General features: G+C 34.7%; 2 protein-coding genes across 8 annotated transcripts in view; one reads left to right on the top strand and one right to left on the bottom strand.

Moving 5' to 3' along the window:
• The window catches only part of gna14a (guanine nucleotide binding protein (G protein), alpha 14a), a 37,806-nt gene extending 24,427 nt beyond the window's left edge, over positions 1-13,379 (top strand). For all 3 annotated transcript variants that reach the window (XM_065247610.1, XM_065247609.1, XM_065247608.1), the window contains exons 2-7: positions 7,291-7,475; positions 9,577-9,731; positions 9,959-10,087; positions 11,884-12,013; positions 12,132-12,285; positions 12,470-13,379. In XM_065247610.1, coding sequence (XP_065103682.1) covers positions 7,329-7,475; positions 9,577-9,731; positions 9,959-10,087; positions 11,884-12,013; positions 12,132-12,285; positions 12,470-12,660 — 906 coding nt within the window. In that variant the 5' untranslated portion in view covers positions 7,291-7,328 and the 3' untranslated portion in view covers positions 12,661-13,379. The remainder of the gene's footprint in view (positions 1-7,290; positions 7,476-9,576; positions 9,732-9,958; positions 10,088-11,883; positions 12,014-12,131; positions 12,286-12,469) is intronic.
• Positions 13,380-15,003: 1,624 nt separating this feature from the next.
• The window catches only part of vps13a (vacuolar protein sorting 13 homolog A), a 59,156-nt gene continuing 48,174 nt past the window's right edge, over positions 15,004-25,985 (bottom strand). For all 5 annotated transcript variants that reach the window (XM_065247614.1, XM_065247615.1, XM_065247613.1 and 2 more), the window contains 11 exons: positions 25,581-25,662; positions 25,372-25,485; positions 23,361-23,436; positions 23,102-23,265; positions 21,742-21,787; positions 21,531-21,654; positions 21,335-21,449; positions 18,678-18,763; positions 16,368-16,491; positions 16,059-16,133; positions 15,004-15,811 (listed from right to left, as the gene is read on the bottom strand). In XM_065247614.1, the coding sequence (XP_065103686.1) occupies positions 15,764-15,811; positions 16,059-16,133; positions 16,368-16,491; positions 18,678-18,763; positions 21,335-21,449; positions 21,531-21,654; positions 21,742-21,787; positions 23,102-23,265; positions 23,361-23,436; positions 25,372-25,485; positions 25,581-25,662 (1,054 nt within the window). In that variant the 3' untranslated portion in view covers positions 15,004-15,763. The remainder of the gene's footprint in view (positions 15,812-16,058; positions 16,134-16,367; positions 16,492-18,677; positions 18,764-21,334; positions 21,450-21,530; positions 21,655-21,741; positions 21,788-23,101; positions 23,266-23,360; positions 23,437-25,371; positions 25,486-25,580; positions 25,663-25,985) is intronic.

Below are 25,985 nucleotides of genomic sequence, written 5' to 3' on the forward strand. Positions count from 1 at the left end.
TAAATGTCAACCTAAAATCAAGACACAAAAATGCCAAATTTTATGTACACTAAAGGTGCTTTTTGGCTAGATGGTTCCATAAAGAAGAACCTTTGTGAACTTTTAACAAAACTTAGACTATAAAAATCTTAGAGATCTTAGGGAATCAAAAATGGTTCTTCTTTGGCATTGCTGTGAAGAAAACTTTATAGCACCATTATTTTTAAGAGGGTATGCTTGCTCCAATTTTCCGCATAAATGTGAAAAGTGGAAAGTGTCATGAAATCATTGGGAATTCTATCTTTGGTAATATAACGGGACAAATGATATTGTAAAAAAATAAATAAAAAATAAACATGGTCAAATGTAGTTCTGAAATTTCTGATTTACTTGAACATTTAAAATAAAAAATCTGGAAGGGTTCAGAGCGGACTTATTCAAATCTGGTTATTTTCATTTGTGTAAATGATGCAATGTCACAAGGATATTCTAAGAATGCTAATTCATGCAAAAAGGAGATTTGTTGTTTTGATAATGGTGCTCTGGGAAGATTTTCATTTCAAATTTTAAGTCCCAGCAGGATCAAAATGAATTTTTCCATGCCTGCTGCTGATCGTAATAGAATTAAGAAAAGTGAGCAGCCAAAAAAGTTAACTCGTCAATGGAGGGGAAAGAGTTAACATATTATTTTAATGCATTCTTTGGCACTTTTAAAATTTGGATGTAAATGTGATTCACCTCCTCAAATAAATTAGATTTGACAAAGTTAATTTTTAAAGTTCAAGTCAATTTTGATATATAAACCTGTCTAAAAGATGAAAAACTAAGAAAATATTAAATAAAGATTCATTACAGCCATGCCAAAGAAGAACCATTGTGGTTTCCCAAAAAATCACTCATTACTTTCATGCTTTTTCATAGCCTGAAGAACCTTTTGTCAAGCTAAAAGATTCTTCAGATGTTAAAGGTTTATGGAACCATACAGCAAACATTGTTCTTCTGCAGTAAATGACCCTATATGAGTGTATATAAAGTGAGTAAATGAAGAGAAATGACTGAATTCAGGGTAAACCTTATAAAATAACTACCGCTTGCTTGATCACATCAATACTCTACACAAAAATAGTCAAAAAAATGGTCCCTAGCTGTCACAGGGGTGGTACACCTTTGCACCTAAAGAGCTCATATTAGCACCCAATATATACAAATCTGTGCAGTGAACACACTGACAGTAAGAGCAGTATCAGATCCAGTAAGGTAATATCTCTGATGTACACTGCCAAGAGAAACACACATCTTGCCTCATCCACAGCCTGCAATATTAATGTACATTACGCTCTTATTTTTAGACTGCTGAAGGCACTAATCCTGTTATTCTTAAGGCAAATGTATTTTATTTAAATTATAAATTACATTTCAAAACACACACAGAGAGAGAGAGACAGACAGAGTAAAGTGTTATGGATTTTCTAATGTAAACATGTAAGGCAATTTCACATACTGTAGTGTATACACACATGTTCACATGCATGGTATATTGTAAAGAAAGCACAATGCGAACCAGTGCAAGATCTCTTAAAGGTGACGGATAATGTGATTGAACAAAATGAAATGTTGCGAGTGTCGGCTGAAATGATGTGGCTGCACATGAAGAAGTGTGGTTAAATAATGACTGAAGTGTGTGGACATTCAGACTGCACTTAGTATCTGTTTACTGACAAGTGTAAGAAAGATATTCTGCCCCACTTCACTTTAAACAAAACTCCCCCACTTCATATTTAACTTCTCTCTCTCGCTCTCTTTCTCTCTCTCTCTCTCTCTCTCTCTCTCTCTCTCTCAAAACACTCCATCAGGTATTTCACTTCCAGTTATTTTTAAAGGTTTTTTATTTAATTTGAAAGAAATACAGTCAGTTGTAGTCATCTGGTTTAATGAAAAATATTTAAAGGTGGTGTGTGTACATTTTAGCATCATCTAGTGGTGAGATTGCAAATTGCAACCAACACCTCACCCCTCAATTTTCAAACGTATATAGAAGCTGCCACAGGACAAACATGTTGTCGTCTGTAGAGCAGTTTGTCCGTTTAGTTCAGGGCTAGTCAACTGGCGGCCCGGGGGCTAAGTGCGGCCCTCCAATCATCTTTATCCGGCCTGCCGGTCATCTTTGTCTGATTAAGGGCTCTATCTTACACCCGGCGCAATGCAGCGCAATGCGCGACGCAAGTGTCTTTTGCTAGTTTCCACCCTGCGCAATTATAATTTTCACGTTTAGCGCCACGTTGTTTAAATATCAAATGCATTTGCGCCCCCTTTTGCGCCCATGGGCGTTCTGGTCTGAAAACGAGGTGTGTTCAGGCGCATTGTTGGCGCGTTGCTATTTTGAGGCAACTAAAATAGACTACGCTATTGACCAACAAAAACGGCGCAATAGTGTTTTTTGTTATTTAAAGAGCGCATTAGTAATATGCGCCTAAACGGGACGACAATGCGGGTTTGCTTATCACATACATGAATGGCAGCAGCACAAAAACGCTTTTAAATATGAAAGATTAAAGAATTGAATGTAAAAGATTATTATTGAGTCTCTTGGACATAAATGAGGACCAATTATGAGACGTTAGAAGGCACAAAGAGCTGCTTCACCTGCAGTCTGGTAAGTAAATAAATGCTTTGCTTTAAACAAATGCATCTATTTTTAAACGTTTAAACATTTTAAATAATGCTTTGTAAAAAATCCCAGCCATATGGCGCTGTTCTAGTGCTGAAACGCTTCGGCTCTCTGCGCGTTTGTAAATCCTTTATCTTTTGTTTGTATTTTTAGAATACAAACCTTTTCTTGCATATTTGCTAATCATTTTATGCGATTACATTGATTATGTAAGATATCAATACATTTAGGACAGCAATTCAAAGCCTGATATTTGTACTTCTATGACTAAGAAAAAGAAAAAGGCTTTTAAAGGTTTTAATAATAAAAAATTCAATAAAAATGAAAACAACACTTTTTTAACATTATTCTTAAACTGGTGGCCTTCTTCCTCCGCTTAGTTCTTCAGTTTACAAGGTCCGTTATCTAAATAGGGATTACGCACAGCGACAGCGCAACTGGCTTTTAAAGGGGATGATAGCTGAGTCTCTCATTGGTTTACTGCACGTTACGCCCAAAACACACCCATTACTCATTAGGAAAATATGTACAACCCTTTTTGACCCTGCGCTCGGCGCACAAACCATTTTTCCCGTTGTTAAAATAGCAAAAGTGGCATCGGACACGCCCATTTAGACCGTGCGCCGTGCGCTTTAGACGATGCGCTAAGATCGTTAAAATAGGGCCCTTAAAATCAGCATACTTTTACCTTTCCACTGTACATGACCAATGACGGACGAAAAAACGGAAAGAGGGTAGTAAAGGGGCTGCGTGGGCTGCCAACCATTATCCGATCTAATTCGAGCTTTGGATGCATTAAAAAAATAAACTTGTGCGAATAAACACGGCATGTGGCACGCCGACCGGAAATGATGTATTTCAGTGTATTCCACTAAAAAACCTGTGTGCAAGGTGAAGATTATTAATCAAATTTTGTTTAACTTTATCAGTAACACTTGAATCCTTTAAAAACTATTGATTACTGGTAAGTATCAAGTATACATATATTTGTAGATTAAAGGCTTTTGCACTGGAATACGCTTTTCTCCCATGACACAGATTTACGAAAAAAAAATGAAATTTCATTATGACTGCCACTAGAGGGACAACTCTGACAGTCGAGTCCTAATGTAGTGTACAATGGAAGGGCGGTTTAGCTTATATATCTAAAATATATATAAAAAAGAAGACATGAAGTGCAATTTGGAGAAGACTGACCATATGTTGTAAATACTTAAAATTTAACAATTTGTGAGATTTAAACAGTTATAAACAAAACAAAACAAGAGCTCTGCTTGTTTTGATCTTTTACACTTGCAATTTTTGTGCAGTGTTCATAGTTGTTCATAACTATCAAAATTTGTGTTTTTGCAATGTTCAACTGCAGTTGTTTTTAAAATATTAAAAAAGAAAATATGAGTTTTCGGTAATTAAAAAGCAAAATACTGGATACAAGAAGTGTGCATCTTTTTTGAAAATGCATGTTTTTTTAATATTTGACCTATAAAAAAAAGTAAAAAAAGCAACATAAGACATATATAAGGTAAAAGTAACAATATATAAAAGGTAAAAATATGGGTAAACATTTGGCCCGCATCATATTTACAATTTTAAAATCTGGCTGCATTGGAGAACAGACTGAAACTTTTGTTTAGGTTTCCTGCTTCTCTGACGTTTCTCCTGGGAATAAAAGATCTATAAAATCTCACATGGGTCTTCTGTAGAGTTTCAGGAGATATACTGTATTTCATAAAATGAGCTCAGATAGCATCAGTTAGCATTTCTCTAATTACTAAATATTTCCCCGAAGAAATTTTAGGAAAAATATCTGAAACAAAGACAAAGTTCATACCAAAAGTCTTAGGCCACCATGCCACCACTACATATGAGCCTATATAATTATTTCTGTCTCTTTATTAGAATAGCAAATTTGTATACGGTATTAAAAAAGGATTTTTTTAAAAGTTGCCCACCAGCATTTTTTGTGGTTTTCAAAAAAGTTTCACAAAATGCTGTTGAGGAAAATTTTCTTCAAAAAAGATATAAACATATATTCAAACAAACAATAAACAAACAAAACAGGGGGAAAAAATTCATCCTATTTATATTTTTTCTCTGCTTATAAACTCTTAAATATGGGTATTATTCTTAAAAAAATAGATTTTTTTAGCAAAAAGCTGAAATAATTAAATTTTTGTGAAGGAATTTTGTTAAAGATCAGATTCAGAAAGATTATCAAGAGTTTAGAGTTTAAAATTAGTAATTCATTTTTGGGCTTCAGTTTTTTTTATAAATTGGGTAAGTTGCAGTAATCGAGGTATTACAGGTTAACATAAAAAATCATTATGAACACTTTTTTTCATGCAAACGTTTTCTCTTAATTGACTAGATAACGTGTCAATGGCGGGGAAAGAGTTAAATCTAAATAAAATAAAATCCTCGTTTCTAATTCTAATTTAGTCTCCTCAAAAGACTAAAAATATGTTTAGTGCCAAAAGAGGTCAAACCAATTAACCTAAAAACCTATATTGACCTAACCCACTCTCATGAAATGTGTATAAATAGCACGCAGTGTAAAAAGTCGTGCAATACATACGCCAAATTTCATTTTATATGATATGCCAGTCCTTCCCGTTCACTTATATGGCACATCTTTTCGTGTCTTTTTCCCAAATTTTTTCTGTTTTTAAACCACTGTTGCTTGGATTTTGGGTACGATTCGGGATTTGCTTTAGGATGTCATTTGATGTATAGGTTTCTCCATGTTTTGTCTACTTTTTAAACCATGGTTACTTAAAGTTGGGGTTCGAATTGGCGTTTGGGTTAGGATATCATTATATTTATCAAAAAGTTGTTCTAACCCCAAACACAAGCGACAATTGTAAAAAAAACCCCCGGAGAAACCAATACATAAAGCGTCATGAAAAGATGCGCTGTATTAGGTGAACGTAAGTATTGGTGAATCATACGCATGCAAAATTGGAATTTGGCATATGTATTGCACGACTTTTTACACTGCATTCTATGTATACGCATTTTATGAGTATGGGCTAATTGATCACTTATCAATAATGCCAATATCTAGTGATAATTTACCATTAGTCAAATAATTAACCACTACAATGACTCATTCTTTGATTTCGGTGACTTTTGTTAGCTTTGATCCACTTCTCAAACATAGGCTTTTCTCCAGATATGAACAAAATGTAAATCTGCAGTGTCTGGCTACTAGCAAAGACTGTGTTGTGTTTATACTCCAGCTGCTTTGAATTTGGTCAGGACAGCTGTGAGATGTAAATGGAGTGTGACAAGCTAAACTCCTGGAACTCAAACTATTTTACACTGATTTTATTAGTTATTATTATTATTATTATTAACAATAATTAGTACTATAGTGTCCTAATTATTAATTGAGGAATTAGTGCTTATGCACATACTGTATAAAAATATATACACTTTTTCTTATACAGATATATTACTCATGTTAGACATTCCTCATATCATTTTAAAAGTGCGTTGTGTAACTTTAAGAAGAATCTCTTGACAGAAATGCAATATAATCTACATAGTACGTAACTATATTTTACCTGACATAATGAACTGTATTGTTTTTATTACCTGAAAACTAGACGTTTTTATCTACATACACCACGGGTCTCCTTAAATGGTCTTGAAGTTAAAAAGTTAACCTTTTTTAAGTTTTGACCTGTGTTAAGTTGACAACTTAGAAAAACAAGTTAAAATTGTTTAACTGAATTTGTTAAGTTAAAGAAACAAACATATTGATTTGACAAAATGCTGAATTGTTTACAGTGTATAGAGAAAAAACTAAGATCTCATTTTGTGATTTTTCTTTCCTATAGGTGATATTGATACTAATACGATACTAGTAGACTATTAAAAGATATATACAGTACAGTATCAAAGGCATATATTTGGTTTGAACATTGCTGCCAACTGTATCTACATTTATGTTTTTACTTATCATTGTATAAAGATTGGTGGGTTGTAATAGCTAGTTTTGATTATCAGGCAGTTACCTCCACACATAGTACGCCAACAATATTTTGTGATTATCTCCTAAATATCTGGTTTGGATGTTTCTGCCACAACCACTGTCAACAGGTGTATAAAATTCATGCTTGTATCTATACATCTCCTTACACAAACATTTTAATTTATAATGTGATGTAAACTGTCAGAAAAACATGGTCAAAAAATTGTCCCAAGCTGTCACTGGGACAGTACCCTTTAAATATGTAGTATTTAGTTAAAGGTACCAGTATGTACCTTTAGCTGCAAATGTGTAGTATTTGAAAGGGTACTTCCCGACAGCTATATGGAGCATTTGTTTGGACAGTGTACCATTCTGTTCCAGCATGACAGAATTTCATGTTTCAGTAACACATTGTCGAGCCCTTTAAACCCTATTTGTGTCTATCGTGCTGCTGTGCGTCTTTCACTAATTATAAAAACAAAATGACAGTACCACTATGATGGTACCATTGTACTTTGATGGATGGGAACATTGGTATTTTGACTATAGACAATGAAGATCAAAATATTATGACACTGTGGTAATACTATTGTAATATTATGGCAAATACCCATAACAATCGTATAATAATTATAATATAATGTGATAATTTTTTATCTTTGTACAGGCACAGGTGAAAGTGGAAAGAGTACCTTCATCAAACAGATGAGAATCATTCACGGCACAGGTTATACTGATGAAGATAAGAAAGACTTTGTTAAACTCGTCCATCAGAATATTGTCTTTGCCATGCAGTCTATGACCAGAGCTATGGAAGTACTCAATATTGCCTATGCTAACCCAGATAACCAGGTAACACAAACACATAAACACGTACTAAATTTATATTTCAATGTCCATTAATGTTAATGAGCTTTATGTTAAATTAAAGACATATTGTAGCAACTTGAAACTTTTTATTTCGATCTGCAGGTTTTTTTGTGATCTTATCACAATACAGATTTGACCCCTTTAAAAGCTAATGTATTTTGGTGTTATTATAGTTAAGTTAATGCTTAAAACCCATCAGAAAACACCTTTTCGCATTTCTGCGTTTTATACAAAACCACTTACAAGTGTTAGGTATTTGGGAATTTAATTTTTTATGTCAGCATGTCGAGCATGTGTCAAGCTGTAACAACACATTTTCTCAAGTCTCATTATTTAAAATCCTGAAAATTGAATTTTATTTGTCAAACTAATTTAATTAATTTTTTCATTATAATACATTTTTGTCTATTAATTTTTACTTTGTTGCCTCCTTCCGTCTCAAAGATTTTTACCTCTATGTTTTCTTCTACATTGACTTAAATGTTAACTTTTTCCCCGCCAACATTTTTTTTTTTTGTTGCCAGCCAGTCAGCACCAAATTTCACATTTTTAAAAAAGTTTAATGCCTTCCAGAAATCATCTTCTTTAAATATATAAACATATAATATATCAAATGAAAGAACAGACCATCTGCTTTAAAAAAAAATTGGTTTCATCCTATCATCATTTGTTCTTTTTTATCACCTCTAATATGGGTACGTTTCGTCAAAAAGACCAAATTTTGAGCAAAAAGCTGAAATAATTGCATTTTTAACAGACATTTGTTAGAGATCAGATTCAGAGCGATGATCAAAACATACAAAGGGCCCTATCTTGCAACCAGCGCAATTGACTTTGTCAACGAATGTATCATTCGTATTTTGCACCGGCGCACAGCGGGTTTTTCCCTCCACAGACGCACGTCGGCAAACTAGGGAATGAACTTGCGCTCCCTGGGCGGTTCAGCGCAAAAAAGGAGGCGTGTTGCGGCGCAAACCATCCCTGATGCTATTTTGCAGTTTCAAAAAACAATTGCGCCACTGACCAAAAAAAAACTAGTCTAAAGTCAGTGGCGCATTGCGCGTTGTTCATTATGCTATTTTAGGGGCGCATGCTTGACCATAATGTATAGCGTGCACAACGCGCATACACTTTGCGTTTCTAATCTACACAGATGCAACAGTTATTTTTGCAAATCATAAATGGTTACAATAAAAAATATTAACACATGAGATAAGGGAAATCATTGTGTGAGCATTGTGGTGATAGTTTTTATTTATTGTGTGGCTGCGTTAAAAGATTCTCATGCAAATAACGATTAAAATATTTTCATAAGAAACCTTAATGTATAAGAACTTGATTTGTAAGCGTACTTTGGGGTTGGACCTTGCTTGCGTTTTTTGGGTCCGATTTCAAAGCCCCCAAACCCTTTCAGCGGTGAGGGTGGACGCAGCGATGTCCTCTGCTGGCGTCAGGTCCTGAGGCAGATCCACTTCCCGTTACACGGCGTGCCCGATTTAGGCTGGCAAGATTGGCTTTGACTGCTCTTACAAGAACGTCGGTCTCCTCGGCTGTGAACCGCTCCTGGGGTGCGCCTGGTAAATCCGTCATATTAATAGCAACCCGCCATGGAACTTGCACCCTTGCGTTTAAAGGGAATGTTGGCTAGCGTTCTGATTGGTTTATTTGATGTTACGCCCAAGCCACACCTATGAATAATGAACCTACTTCAGACCAACCTCTTATTGATTTGCGCCTGGCGCAAGAGTTATTTCTCCCGTCGGGAAAATAGCAACAGCGCCCAAGATCCGCCCACAAAGTCACTTGCGCTTTGCGCTCCGCACTTGCGTTTTAGATCGTTAAAATAGTTTTTGGATCAGTGGATGCTTCAATGTTTTATAAGTTATGTAATAGCGCCACCTGGTGGATAATATCAGAAATATAGATTGCCGTAAAAACTCGTCATTGGCAGGAAAGCGTTTTCCCTTAATTCATCAGTGGCAGGGAAAGAGTTAATTGGCTATTTCTTGCACCCCTGTTATTGATCACACCTTATTGGCCCAAAAAAAAGATGAATTCTGATTGGTTGTTTCTGTCTCTGCAGGCTCACGGTGCAATGGTGAACGAAATGGAGATCGATAAAGTTGTGTGTTTGGATAGCAGTCAAGTAAGTGCCATCGGTAGTCTATGGAGCGACGCTGGAATCCAGGAATGCTACGACCGCCGTCGAGAATATCAGCTGACCGACTCTGCCAAATAGTCAGTCTTCTGATTTTAAATGAGTGAAAAATCATTTGAAATGTTTGTTATGTAATTTGATCATATAGATAGATGTTAGTAGGAACATTGCAGTGGTAGTAGATGTGAGTTTTCCGTTATTGTAATATCATTTACAGTATATGGTCACAACGAGTAACCTGTTCTGTCGGCTGTGACCATAATCTGACCACAGTATTTGTTTTCATCTCTAATATGATGAATCACAGCTACCTGAGTGACCTGGATCGGATTGCAGACGCAGCATATGTACCATCAGAGCAGGATATTCTGAGAGTCAGGGTCCCAACTACAGGAATAATCGAGTATCCATTTGATCTGGAGAATGTCATCTTCAAGTGAGAATTTTAGTGACCTTAAAAATCCTGTTTTGTGTCCTGTTGTTTTAAGGAAAGAAAAAAGGTGCCACATTTCATTAATAAGATACATTTTGGTGGAATATTTAGGTTATACATAATGAAACAATATTTAACTTTAAATTTATGGAAAATTTTGATTTGTAAAAAACAACATTTGGTCCCAGACTAGCTGCTGTTATACTCATTTTCTTTGCTATATAGTGTCATGCTTATATAATGTTTATTTTTCAGAGGAACATAAACAAAATTGAACTTCAGTATACATGGTTTCAAACCTTATTTAGGCATGCCTCTTATTTACTTAAAGAGACAGTTCACCCCACAAAAAATAAAATGTTCACTCTAAAGTTGTTTTAAACCTCTAAACATTTCTTTGTTCTGTTGAACAGAAAGGAAGATATTTTGAACAATGTTTATAACCAAACAGGTTTGAACCAATTTCAAATATATTCCTTTGTCTTCATGCAGCAAACCAAGAAATGTATACAGGTTTAAAGTGGAAATTTAATTTCGTTAAAGGGGACTTTTTTAAGATGTCAAATAAATCTTTGGTGTCCCCGGAGTACATATGTGAAGTTCTAGCTTAAAATATCATAAAGATAATTTATTATAGCATGGTAAAATATTACTTTGTAGTTTTGAGCAAAATTTTTTGCAGAGAATGGTTTACCAAAACTAAGTTACTGGGTAGATCTTTCACACATTTTCTAGATTGACAGAGGCACTGGGGACCCAATTATAGCACGGAAACATGGAAAAAGTACATTTTCATGATATGTCCCCTTTAAAACAAAATATGAGTGAGTACACTGTAAAAATTCCTTGTTGCACTTAACATTTTAAGCTTAATAAATTTGAAATAACAATTAATTTAGACTTTTTTGACTAGTGAGGAATTGCTATAAATTGTTAAAATAAAGTTGAAATAACTTAAGCTAATTTACATTATTTTTTTATAATTTCTTACTATTCAAGAAAGTTTAAATTAATTGTAAATTCAAGTTGATTAAACTTTAAGTGCAACAAGGAGTTTTTACAATGTAGTAAATTATGAGTTAGTAGTTTGGGTGAACTATCCCTTTAAGAGATTACAAATTTGTGTAATAAATATTTTTTTTTTTATAAAGTTACTTCAATTGAGAACACTTAAAAATTTTAAGTTTATTCAACTTAAATTTTTTTACCTAAAGTAAAGCTAAAGTGTACGGAGCCCCTAAGGGGACATGGAGAAAAAATTTAATAAAGTTTAGTTTTGCGTGTGCACGTGAAACTTTCACGCGCGCGCACGATAGTTTCGTTTTCACGTAAAACTAAACTTTTCAAACAAAAATTCTGCACATGAAGGATTCGCGTGAGCACATAAAAGTGTCACGTGAGCACATGAAACTAAACTTTAGATTTTTTACTCCAATGTAAACTTAGGGGCTCAGTAAAGGTGGAATTTTTAATTGAATAAACATATTTTTTAGGTGTAACAAATTGAAGCGTTTTTTACAGTGTAAAGTTCCAGTCCTTATTTTGCACCCTGCTTTTTAAAAATGATTTATTGCAATACAGCCACACTGTTAAAAGATGTTATATAATCACTACTACATAAATTCACAGTAAAAAATATTTGTTGGTTTAACTTAAAAAAATAGCCAGCCAGGTAAACTTACTTTTTTACAGTGTTGGCAAAAAAAGTATTTGCCTGCATGCCCAAAATATCCTCATTGTTCATTTTTGTTTGTTTTGTCATGTTTGACTGATCACATTGCTAATATTCATATCATCAGGATGGTGGATGTCGGGGGTCAAAGGTCAGAGCGCAGAAAGTGGATCCACTGCTTTGAGAACGTCACCTCTATTATCTTCCTGGTGGCACTGAGCGAGTACGATCAGGTTCTGGTTGAATGTGACAATGAGGTCAGTTGGCATTATCTGGGCTTTCTGCTTTTGTCTGTTTGGGGTCATTTCATATGTGTTCATTCTTGGAGACATCTGTGAAATAGGTCGTCTTGTCTGTGTGTGTCTCACGATACAGAATCGTATGGAGGAAAGCAAAGCTTTGTTTAAAACCATCATCACATACCCTTGGTTCCAGCAGTCGTCTGTAATCCTCTTTCTGAATAAGACGGATATCTTGCAGGAGAAGATCGGCAACTCTCACCTGGCCACCTACTTCCCCGAATTCACAGGTGAGGAGCATCAAAGTTTGATTTCAATCTTTGATCTTACGGAGTCAATATTAAATATCGAGGTTATGTTTTCACAGAATGTTCTATAGATTATATAGGAGGATGATTTTATATAGAAAACTGACTTTAGATGGGTTTTCACAGACTGGGTCGCGTAAATCAAATACTATGTGTGATTTTGCAGGCCCCAAAAACGATGCAAAGTCAGCCCAGGAATTTATTCTCAAGATGTACCTGGAGCAAAATGAAGACAAAGAGAAAACCATCTATTCTCACTTCACCTGCGCCACCGACACCGAAAACATCCGACTGATCTTTGCCGCTGTGAAAGACACCATCCTTAAACAGAATCTCAAAGATTTTAACCTGGTTTAAGATCCAGGTTAACTAGATCCTGTACCTGAAAGCCATAAGCCCTGAGTCTTAAGACTCAGATATTGAATATTGAGAGTAGACTTAGCCGTCACGTTACTTTATCTTTGTTCTAACGTTGACTAAGGACTTTGAGGAAGCATATAAAGGAATTTCCTAAGAAAGAAGAAGCGGCTTCCAGAGATCAAGTTATTTTATTTAAATCCTCTGATAGATGGGTAGGCTACATCAGCACAGATGTAGTGATGGCTTTGTTTTATCTTTAAGTAGAGGATCCTACTTTAAGACATTTTAAGGCACAAGATGAAATACATTTTTCTCTTATGTTGCTCATGCAGTGGATCAAAATCTCAAAAGTAGAGTTTACATATAAAAAAAAAATGCTTCAGGCTTTACATAAAGTGCCTTATGTAGAATTATTTATCATATTATTTATTTATTTGAAGAAATCGAGACTGTATAAAAAATGTAGCTATTAATGAATTTGGTGTTTTAGTGTAAAATGCTTATTTATAAATTATAAATTAAACATTTTACATTACAACTATATTCAGTTATAGTTTATTTATATGTGTAATAATGGTGTAAAACAAGTTGTGGTGAAAACAAAGTACCTTTGTACTATAATGTCTTCATCTGCTTTGATAATATTTATTAAATGATATATATTTACTGTATGTTACTGTTTTACTTACTGTAGTAAAATTATCAAATGAACAACCAAAATTCCAAAATTTATTAAATGTGGGTTAAAAATAAAAAGGCAATGATACAATCATATTTATGCTCTGTAACCTCATATTTGATAATGTGACTTTTATTAAAGTGAAACAGTGAAAGTGAGCTCTCCACATGAAAAGGACGGCAGTCAACTGTTTACAATTAAAATATTAGGATTAAAATATTTGTGCAACAAGACATATTAGCGGTCTATATGAATCTGTATAAACTGTAAAAAAAGATTTGTTGGTTCAACTTAAAAAAGTAAGTTGCATGGTTGCCTTAAAATTTTGAGTTAATTCAACTTAAAAATATTGAGTTAACTAAAAAAGTTGTGAAAAAATTGTTGTGTCAACTAATATTTTTAAAGTTGAATTAACTGAACATTTATAGGCAAACAGGTAACTTACTTTTTTAAGTTGAACCAACTTTTTTACAGGACATCCAAAGAATCCTTTTAATTTTAAAGTAGGCTATGTCATATTTGGCGTTACTATGGTAACCATTAGTACATTGTTGTTAACTAATAGTACGATTTCTGAAAGGCTGTCTTAAGCCAAAGGTATACTAGGGACGTCCGCATATGCGCGCCGTCCGCATGATGTCATTTTCGTCATCAGGAGGGTCCACGGTCATCTGCACGGGCCGTCCGCGTGCAGCCCAAAATTTGAGACCGCGTGGACAGTGCATATGCAGACGGTGTACAACAGCGCATGTGCGTGAAAATATTTAGACAGGACACTCCACTACAAACAATTATACAAAGGAAATAGACAGCACAATATCGTTTTCCTTCTTTAATTTTTACTTCTTCCAAGAACAAAAAGCTGTGGAGCATGTTCGTTACCATAATGTTTGATTCCTGTACTTTGTTTTCTTGTTGTTTGTTCTAAACTGTTTTTACAATGATGGATCGGCTACTTTTCTTCACCTATCCGAATGTTTTAATGTACTGTAAATGTCGCCATATCAGTGCTGCCCTAACGGCCTGGAAGAGTAATAATTTGAATAAGAAATCATTTGTATTGCGTATAGTGTCGAACGCGGCCATCCGCGGGAGTATACTTGGAAAGCTGCGCGGACGCGTGCGAGCCGGACGTGGAAAAAATATACCACGGGCTTTACATTGTAAAAAAAACTTGTTGCACTTCAAATTTTTAAGTTTAATGAACTTACATCTATTAGTGAGGAGTTGAAATAACTTAAATTCAACTTTAGTTTTTATAATTTGTATAACATTAATTTTTAAAATTCCTCACTGGTCAAGAAAGTTGAAATGAATTGTAAATTCAAGTTGATTAAACTTAAAATTTTTAAGTGCAACAAGTTTTTTTTACAATGTATATAATAAAAATTTTGCTGTTGTACTTACATTTTTAAGTTTAAACAACTTGACTTTAACAAATCATTTCAACTTTCTTGACCAGTAAGAAGTTGGTATAATAAATGAATAAAAAAATAAGTTGAATGGGCTACAGTTATTTTAACTTAATTTTTATAATTTATAGCATCTTCTAAATAGTCAAAAAGTTTAAATAACTTATTAATTCAAGTTGCTTGAAGTCAGTTATCATCAACGCAGTATTATACACTGGTGAAATCTGCACAATAAGCAAATATAGTCAGTTTTGATTTCCATGTGTGATTCTTTATTGATGAAGTTTTACTGTAAAAAGGAAGTGGTAGGTTCACTAAAAGGCTAAATGATAGACGGTTGCATATTTGTTATAAATACTTTTATGTATCATCATTAAAAAAAAATGAACCAGTCAAAAGCAAGTATTTATCTTAGTACAGTATTTACTCATTATTTACTGCAGAGTACTGGGACAAAGCTTTGAATTTAAATAAACAGACAATGAGCAAAACAATAAGATTTCATGCAAAAGCCACATGTAAAAATATCCCTGCTCTCTTACACATTACCATTTATCGAACAAGGTTTGTTTTAAATCTCACACACATTCACCATTTTAAAAAGACAAATGATATACATACAGTGTATTGGTCTTTATTAAATACGCTTATAAAATTAGTGTAAATTAAAGACATCTGAATTAGGATCTGCCATGTGAATACAGTCACTGATCTGTGTGTAGTGGCACGTTGTAAAGGACGTAACATGGAAATGAGTTTTTATGTTCACTTTCTGCAGATTGAGCTGCGAAAACAATGTCTGTAAACCAACGGGTGGTTATGGGAAGATGCAACGTAATGTAAACACGCATATACACATGCATACAGTCTAACAGTCATGTTACAAGAGTTCAGTGAATGACTGTTGCATTATGGGTAATAACGTAAAGTGGCACACTGCAAACGCAGCACTAAAGGCACAGCCGAGCGCAGGAGCGTCTTGGTCGTTCTGACCGTACACAGATGGAGGTTATTTTCTCAGACCTTCCCTGGCATCTTCAAGCTTGGCAAGAACCCACTGTGAACGATAGAGACAGATGACTAAAATGTGTGAACAGAGATAAGACGTTCAGCTCTTTATGAAAATGAAATATTTTCTGCCTGTTGTATACATAAAAGTACAAAGGTTATCACTAGGATGGTACCCTATAAAAAGGTCCTAATATGTAGCATTTAGGCACAGATATATACCTTTGAGGTACATATTAGTACACATAGCTTCATTTCGATGAGTGTATAACTGATATGTACAGTAGTTGTTTTACCTTGGCTAATTCTGGAGTTTTGAAATTGATGATCTTTCCAAACTCTTTGGCATGAAACACAGATTTAACTCTTTCCTGTTAAAAGTGAAACAGAAAACTGGATTTTATACATCAGGATTTGATTGGATTGAACAGTCAGGCTATGATATTATTGTTTTAACATAATTTTACACACCTATGTGGCTATACTGACATCATTAAAATAAAAAAGAGGTTAAGAAAGTCACATTTTAATTAAAGTAAAAAAAACATGTACTGGATACTTCGTATCGATCAATCGTTTACATTACTCCATGAGCGATGATGTACCTTCGCTTCTATGCGTAGTCTTCGGCCCTCCACGATCATAGGATCTTTAGTAAACTCGTCAAAGAGATACTGCCATTCACATGTCAACTGACCAAACGTTCCCTTTGTCACGAAAAATATTCCCCTGGGAAGATGGGTACAAACTCATATCAAACAGCCCAAAAGTTGTTCAATACACAATAAATGCATTGGCGCATGATTGGCTGAATAAACAGGACTGTATACAACATAACAATTAATTAACCTGGCATACATGCAGACCCCGACCAGTTGTGCACAAATTTGAAACTTTTAATACTCAAATCTGTACCACATATGTGACCATGGACCACAAACCAGCCATAAGTAGCATGTGTATATTTGTAGCAAAAGCCAAAAATACACTGTATGGGTCAAAATGATGTTATTAGAAATGAAGGCCAAAATTCATTTGGATATTAACACATACATATTGTAGAAAGTAAAGCTTAATTAAATATTTTTCGAATAAAAAAAAATACATTTAGTTTTAACATTCACACTGTAAAAAGTAATACCTAGTAAAACTATATCTATTTTATAAAAAGTGAGGCAAGTGATTGTATGGGAAGTTTTAGGTTGAGTCAACTTGCAACCTTTTTTAAGTATAATAAACACTGTAATATTACTTAAAACAAATGCAACAAAATTAAGTTGAGTTAACTAATAGTTCTAGAATTACTCTAATTAACTTTTCTTGGTACAGGTAACTATTTTATGGTTTGTTGTTGTTTCCATAAACATTGATTTAGACTTCATATTTCTGAGAGATGAGGGCACGAATTGTTTATTCAGTCAATGCACCCACCCAATTTCGTTTTGGGCAGCTGTAAAGCGCGACATACATAAGTGCAGTCTATGCACAAGCACCAGCCTTCTGAACAATGGTAACTACAAAACTCAAAAGAAGAAACAGAAACTCTTCCAAATCTCGAAGATAAATGAACATTAAAAACTAACAAGTCTTTCTTTTTAGTTAAAAACAAATAAAATAGATTTAAATTTAAATTATACTCTCCAAATGCAGTCCCCAGCAGAGTCAACTGCCTAGGTAGTTAATAATAAAATCACGTACTTTCAACAAAAAATTATTAAGTTAATTTCCTTCTTACAAATTTAAGTGGATTATACATGATTAATTAAGTTGAATTTATTCTTAATGATGTGTTCATTTAGAAAGACTCAAATTATTCTGTAATTTTAACTCAAATTTTGATTAAAAAAAAAATTTGTACCACAGTTTACTCATTTTATTTAGTTAAATCTACTAAGGCACGGAAACCCTTTTTACAGTGCATATACGTAAGGAATAATTGACGATGGGCCGTTGAATTATGAGAAAATAATGCACACCCAAGGTGGTGCCAATTTTTAAGACATTTTAAAGGTTAGGTGTACGGTTATTGAAAAATAATCAACACCCATTAAACATTTCTTAACCAATCGGAAAAAAATCATTCAACATACCCATGGTATAATAACATACATTTCAAAATTCATTTTAGGGGCAACTAAATAACTTTTGTAATTTTATAACCCTTACGGCTAAAATATATTTTTCCTGGCCAAAATATAAACCTTCGTATAAAATGTATAAATATGTATAAAATCATAAGTATATTTTTGCAGTTAAAGAAAGTGTATAATTTTAACCTTTTGACATCTGTTATGTTTAATTCCAATGTGACGTGAATATAAATGCCTTAAAGTATTTTTTTAAATATGGCCAAAAAATATTGGTTTAACGCATTTCAAAATATATTTCAGTGCATATATTTTTTGCCATTTTTTGTATATTTTTAAAACTAATTAAAATTATATTTGAAAAGAATTTTTTCCATATGGGAAGTAAATATCTTGTCCCATGAAAATATTTTGTAAATTTACCGTAAAAAAAAAAAATGTATTTATCATAGTTATATGTGTTGTTAAGGACTTCATTTGGATAACTTTAAAAGGTGATTTTCTCAATATTTAAATTTTTTGCACCTTTAGATTATCAAATAGTTTCCTATCCTAACAAATCATACATCAATGAAAATCTTATCTTTTTAGCTTTTGGATGAAAAATTTTACCTTTTGACTGTTTTTGTGATCTAGGTTCACATATATGAATAAAATAATATTGTTGTTTGCCTTAGCAAACACCACCGACGATCATAATATCAACACCTTATAAATACCACTAAGCATTTGTGATTTTATATTTTGCATATGATTAAAATGACCCATGCCAAGGTCTACACATGCTCATTTCATGTTGTTCATGCAAAATCTTTAAAGTTCACCCACCTTTTTGTAATCATCAGGAAATCTGAGTCATTCACCTTAGCGTGAGCAAAATACCTATATTTTGCAAACCGCCCGTTTTCAATACTCTAAAAACCAAATGGAGAAAAACCAGTTAATCTTTGAAGTTACATAGCCCATTTTTTTCTTCCGCTATATTTCAGAAAGTAAAAATATTCATTATTTTATTCTTTTTGGTAACGTTTTAGTATGGGGTACTATTCTCACTTTTAACACTGTTTTCTCACTGTTTATTCGTACTAAAAGGGATTGTTCACCCAAAAATTTAAATTATGTAGTCATTTACTCATCCTCATGTTGTGCTAAACCTGTATGGATTTTTTATTTATTTTGGTGAACACAAAAGAAGATATTTTGATAAATAATAGTAAGCATACAGCTGATTGTAACCATTGACTTCCATAGGAGGAAAAAACATTATGGTGGTATTGTGATAAATGATAAAGATATTTTGATAAATGATGGTAAGCACACAGTTGACATTACCCATTAAATACCATCTTGAAGTTAATGGAAGTAAGTGGTTACAATCAGCTGTGTGTTTGCCATAATTTATCATTATATATATCTTCTTTTATGTTCATCGGAAAAAAGAAATTCATAAAAGTTAAGAACAACATGAGGATGAGAAAATGTTGACAGAATTTTCATTTTTTGGTGAACCATCCCTTTTATAAAGCACATATTAAAGGTCCAGTGTGGGTTTTTGACGGCGACTTCCATGTAATGGGACCCGCAGTGTACGTAGATACAAACAATACAGTTCATTATGTGAGGTCTTTATACACCACTGATAATATAGTTATGTATATTATATTGCATTTCTGTCAAGAGATCCTTCTAGAAGTCCCACATTGCACCTTTAAAGGGACATTCCACTTTTTTTAAATAGGCTCATTTTCCAGCTCTCCTAAAATTAAACATTTGATTTTTACCGTTTTGGAATCCATTCAGCTGATCACCGGGTCTGGCAGTACCTTTTTAGCATAGCTTAGCATAATCCATTAAATCTGATTAGACCATTAGCATCATGCTAAAAAATAACCAAAGAGTTTCGATATTTTCCGATTTAAAACTTGACTCTTCTGTAGTTACATTGTGTACTAAGACCGACAGAAAATTTTAATTTGTGATTTTCTAGGCAGATATGGTTAGGAACTATACTCTCATTCTGGTGTAATATTCAAGGACTGTGCATCTGTAACATGGCTGCAGCAGGCGTATTAATATTACACACTGCCCGAAAATAGTCCCCTGCTATTGAAAGTAACTAAAGGGACTATTTTCGGATGCTGCGTAATATCACAGAGTCAAGTTTTGAATAGGAAAAATATCTAAACTCTTTGGTTATTATTTGCGATGCTAATGGTCTAATCAGATTCAATGAATTATGCTAAGCTATGCTAAAAGTGCTAGCGCCAGACCCAGAGATCGGCTGAATGGATTCCAAAACAATAAAAATAAAATGTTTAACTCTAGAGGAGCTGGAAAATGAGCGTCCATAGAAATGAGTATAATTGTAGTTCCTTTATCCTACCCCATACCCACATTTAAACTACTATATTAACAAGCAATACATTTGGTTATTGAGGCAAAATCTAAAAAAATAAGAAAAAAAGTGAAAATGTCTTCCCCATAATGAAGTGTTTCCATCAATTTAATAAAGTCTGATGGTGTGGACAAGAGGACGCATTAAAAAAAAGACTAAATCAAAACAATTTAATTAGGTCTAAAGCCTTTTTGTCTTTCAACAATTTCCCCTTGTGAAGTTGACTATAGGATTGATTTGGGTGCTGAATGTGTTTTTGATGACAGAATGCAAATGTGTAAAATTTCCATAGTTAAAACACTCTCTAATCCGATGCAAAATGCAAAAAAAAAAGGTTTGGTCATGATGTTTTCAGAAGACGGAGAAGAAGCAAGAATCAGCTGAACGTTAATTTGCATATGAATTAATGAACGTAATGGAATTGTGCAATGGATTGTGGTACTGATGGGTGTAATGAGGGAAATAAAACACTTTGACACATGACTTTATTCATGAAAATGACAAATGATGGGGTTTGCTAAACAAATAATAAAAAATGAAATAAAACCAAGACTCCTAAAAACAACAATTAGATATCAACTTCTTCTTTAACATTAAAAAATACTCTGATTTGAAATAAAAACGACACAATCTCAATAAAAACCCCTGAGATATTCATTTATAAAGACACAACATCATTCTCCTCATCACTGTCAATGCTAATCCACTGAGGAAGGGTCGTTCTGCTCTGTGAACGTGACAAGAGAAGGGAAAGCTCAAGTCAGTTGTGTCAACACAGCAATGTCTTGTCTACACACATTCACACGCACCTCCGCGTGGAAGACGCGACCGAGGCAAACATTTGCGTCGTTCGCATCACCCGGTGTGAATTTGCATTGACTTGTATGTGATCTACTACAGGAAAATATTCAATTCACTTTTAGGTATGCAATATATGTTGGACTGCCACAGTTGTGCATTAACAGGTTAACGCGTAAGGTCAACCAGGACCTGTATGAAAATTCATAGGCAACAACATCTTGGCTCTACAACACAATGCTTTGATCTTAAACACACAAAAGGGGAGTCAGCATGACGTCGATTTAAATACCTGTAGCATTTGGCTGCCTATTCCCTCTCTCTCCTTATACGGCCGGATGACTCCATCTTCGTGAAAGAAACGCGGTGGACGTAAACTCACCACATCCTGAGACGTCTCTGCAGCTCTGCATTCAAATGAGGCACAGAATAACTAAAGCCGCTTAACAAACAAATGAAACGAAACAGACGCAAACATACTCACACACCTTTTGATGCCTTGAAAGGTGCTGCTGGCCATGTCAATGATGCCACCTGTTGGTCTGGTCAGAGCTCCAACCAAACCTTTTCCCATGCCCTTAAAGAATCCGGCTGCCCCTTCTTTTTGAGCTCCTATAGAAATATACACACATTATTTAAAGATGCGCCGAGTTAAGATGAAAGTTAGCATGGCTCAACATAAAAAATATTTAACTTTACCTTTAATGGGTTTAGTCACGATTCCAGTGATGCCACTCACAAACCCCTGCGTGAGAGTATTGTATTGTGTTTAAAGATGTATCAAAAGCAAAACAAACACAAATCACATAAAGAAGCCGACTGTCTACTCAAACAGCTATTTAGTAGTGATGCACCAATTTTTTTTTTTTTGGGGGGGGGTCGATGCACTTTAAATGAACGAAAACTCATGAATTAAGGTACACTAGCTGGTTTATTGTTGTCATTTAATAATTTTCATGAACATTGTAAAATATGAAAAGTTGGTTCAACTTAAAATAGTAAGTTATCTGGTTGCCTTAAAATGTTAAGTTAATTCAATTTAGAAATATTAGTAGACAACATTTTTACATAACGTTTTAGGAAAACTACAGTGTAAAAAGTGAAAAGTTGGATTAACTAAAAAAATAACTTAAATTGGTAATACCATTTTCTTTTTTCTGATGAACACAAAAGATGATATTTTTTACCACTGACTTCCATAGTAGGAAAACAAATATTATGGATGTCATGTGATAAATGATGAAGAAGATATTTTGATAAATGATGGTTAGCACACAGCTGACGGTACCAATTGATTTCCATTTGATTTGTTTTTCCTACTATGGGAGTCAATGGTTACAATCAGCTGTGTTCTTACCACCATTTATTAAAATATCTTCTTTTGTGTTCATCAGTAAAAAGAAATTCATACAGATTTACAACAACACGAGGATGAGTAAATGATGCCAGAATTTAACTATCCATTTGAGCTTCGCCTTTGTTATTGTGTAATAGCAACCTCAAGTTTGGGAAGCACTGCTATTGGTTTAAAATTGATCAAAAATCAGGCGATAAATATGCATATTGGTGCATCTCTACTGTTAAGCATTAAAGGTGACATAGAATGATTGAACGGGGTATTTATTCTTGTTCTGTGATGTGACATGTAGACAAACATTTTTTTGTTTGGGTCTGTAATGCCTTAGAAGCTTCCTAAAAACCTCTCTCAGATAGCTCTTTTAGAGTGGGGGATTTTAAACAAGTGGTTTTGCACCTATTTGGCTCCCCCTACTGGCTTAACTTGCAATCTCATTACTGATTGGCTGACTTTGCTGCCACTCTAAAAATGTAGCCAATTATTTTAAAGTGGAGGGGCAGTGAGATGCCTGTGATGTCATAAGCATCAGTTTTTCAGATTGGGCCGTTTTCTGGCTGACATTTCTAAAAGAGGAATTTCTATGAGACTGAGATGTTTAGCATGTCTAGCACTTTTTGTATGTTTGTCAATGTGGGTAGACTACCATTATTCAACAAAGACAAGGTAAAAATGGTTTTTCATTCCCTGTCCCCTTTAACTCACAGATACGAGTCCTTTCCCTCCCCGCGCCAGGCCCTCTCTGAGACCGCTGGGCTGTTTATTCATTGCTTCTCGTCTCTTTTGCTGATATTCCTCATCCATCGTCATGGCAGCCACACCTTTAGCCATCGCCCCTGTGATCCGAGATGCAGCTCCCGCAAGACCGCCTGAAAGAAAGGAACGACAAGAAAGGAAGAGGTGGATAAGTAAAATTTGATAATTTTTCTGCACCGAGAGAGAAAGAGAGAGAGAGAGCTCTTACCCACAGCCCCTCCAACCAGTGCTTTCACACCGAGTGCCATTCCTTCCATAAACTCCTCTGGGCCCTGTATGGCTCCCTGAGGAACACAGACACGTATTTGAGGTCATCATATAGTTTTTTTGTCTTTTTTGCAATTTAGACATAAAAAAATTACTTATGTTAAGTGTTTAATGGTGTGTTCACACCAGATGCGAATTAAAGCATCAACTACGAGTGACTGACATGTAATGACAATGCAAAGATGCAATAAACTTCCTGCAGTGCCCATCCATGTGTTTGACGCATGATTCGTGCAAGTTAAAAAAAATCTAAACTTTGGCGGATATTTATGCCGCATTAACAAATCAGGAGCTTGTTCTAGTAGTGACGCGATTACGACATAGCGAGCTGAGGCAGAAACACGAAAAACAAAAATGTAGGACAAAATCAACGTCGCTGTATGTGGACTGGACACCTGGGTATACAACACAACACATCTTCGTACTTTTATAGAAACAGGAATAAAAAAAATCTTGCTTGCAAGAAAGTGAGTGAGGAGGTCGAACAATCTGGTAAGTTGTAAAAAAACGCTCTTTGCTCAATTTGAGCTAAATATATATATATACACATATTGAGACTACAAGCTAGCTAAAGCCGGCAAATTTAGCATATTCACATCTGAATTTCACCTGCGAATGATGCAAATGACACCCGCGAATGAGACGAATTTCACACGCGAATGACCCATTAAAGAGCACCTATTGTCTGATTCACGATTTTACATTTCCTCTAGTGTGTAAGTGCGTATTAGTACATGTTAACAATATGCAAAAGGTACAAAGCCAAAGCAAAGAATGAAGCGAGTTATCGTCTCCAACGTAAATCTCTTTTCTAGGACTACAACAAACACACGGATTGTAGGCAACGGTTTACTTTCTAGGATTGGTACCACAGTGAAGACCGACATTATCATAATTCCTTCCGCTTTGTTTCACAGCCTGCAAGTTAACTCCTGTTATTACACGGCTCTCTGGAATGCTTGATTCTGATTGGTCAGTTGAGACATTTGCAGGTTCGTTCTTTTCGAATAATAACCGCTCCAAAATAATAACGCATAGCCGGACTACTTTTACGAGTAAGATCGCTCCGCGCCAATAAAGATTACTGTTTGTTTGGCGCCATCTTGTGACAAACACTGGACAACCACGACAAGACACAGAGAGCTTACTGAGACTGAACTTGACAAAATAGAGCATGACAGCTACGAAGCCAACACACAAAAAAATACAGAATGGGCATTAAAACTTCTCAAAGACTGGCTAAAAGAGAAAAAAATGGAGACAGACAAGTATGAAGCAGAGGATCTTAATAAGGTATTACGATCATTTTATGCATCTGTGCAAAGTTTCGCGGAAGGATAAAAATGTTAATTTAAAACAAATATGCCAATAAAATGTTTCTAATTCATATTCATGTCCAGTTTTTTTCTTATGTGACAAGTAGCCGTGTAATAAGCGGGATAATGTAGAGTCAGCCGGTAGTTATCGGGAAATAAGCCCCTTCAGTGTGATACAAGACCCTCCGCTTCGCGTCGGGTCCTGATCACACTGTCGGGGCTTATTTCCCGATAACTACCGGCTGCCTCTACATTATCCCTTACTTAGCAACCAAATCTTTCAAACATGGTAAGGAGCGTCACATTTCCTGCTGACGTCAGAGATATTCAGACCAATTACAACGTACAGATTAGCTTGCCAATCAGGGACAAATACTTGCGTTTCAGGAAGAGAGTGAAATCTGAGGCTACAAAAATGTACGGTATATGGAAAATAATGTGTTTTTTAACCATAACCACGCAAACACATTGTATTATACCAAATACGCAAAATAACGTGTTTTTTTCAGCAAAGAAATAGGTGCTCTTTAACTCACAATGTTCAAGCATCCAACTACGTGCGAATTCCGTGATTTATTCACTTTATTCGCGTCTGGTGTAAACACAGTTATAATTCTTTTTTGTGTCAAGTTTTACCTGGTAGGGCTCATAAAAGAAGGCCTCAACTCCTTCAGAGAGACCGCGGATCAGTCCGAACGGATTACCTAGCACATCCAAACCCAAAACCAGAACGTACATCTGCTTGATCGCCTGAAACAAATGACACACATGCCCAGACGCTCATTTAAAAATTTTAATATTACATGTGTAAAAACAGCATGTAAGGGTCAAAGGTGAAAGGTCACCTGTTTGGAGTAATGCCGGATCACTTCCCACTGTAACTGCTGGGTGGTACGAAACTGATACGTCAACTCGAAGAAGGCCAACCTGAGGAAACAAAAGATTAAAACATAAATGAAACATTACTCCCAAACCTAAATAAAAACTCACATTTCAGTTCAAATAAGACACTTGATGGTTACAGAGTCAGGCTTGTAACACAAAAGTACCCGAGAGTCATCACTGAGGTGCCCATTGCCCCCCCTTACATCTCTTTCACTTCAAATTCTAATTTAAATTCTACAAATTTTCATTAATAATCGATTTAGATTTAGCTTTAGATTTATGGATTTGGCAAATGCTTTTATCCAAAGCGACTTCAATTGCATTCAAGCTGTATATTTTATAGGTCTGTGAGTTTACAGAGAATC

This window comes from Paramisgurnus dabryanus, chromosome 11 (genome assembly GCF_030506205.2).
Source record: "Paramisgurnus dabryanus chromosome 11, PD_genome_1.1, whole genome shotgun sequence".
Lineage (NCBI taxonomy): Eukaryota > Metazoa > Chordata > Actinopteri > Cypriniformes > Cobitidae > Paramisgurnus > Paramisgurnus dabryanus.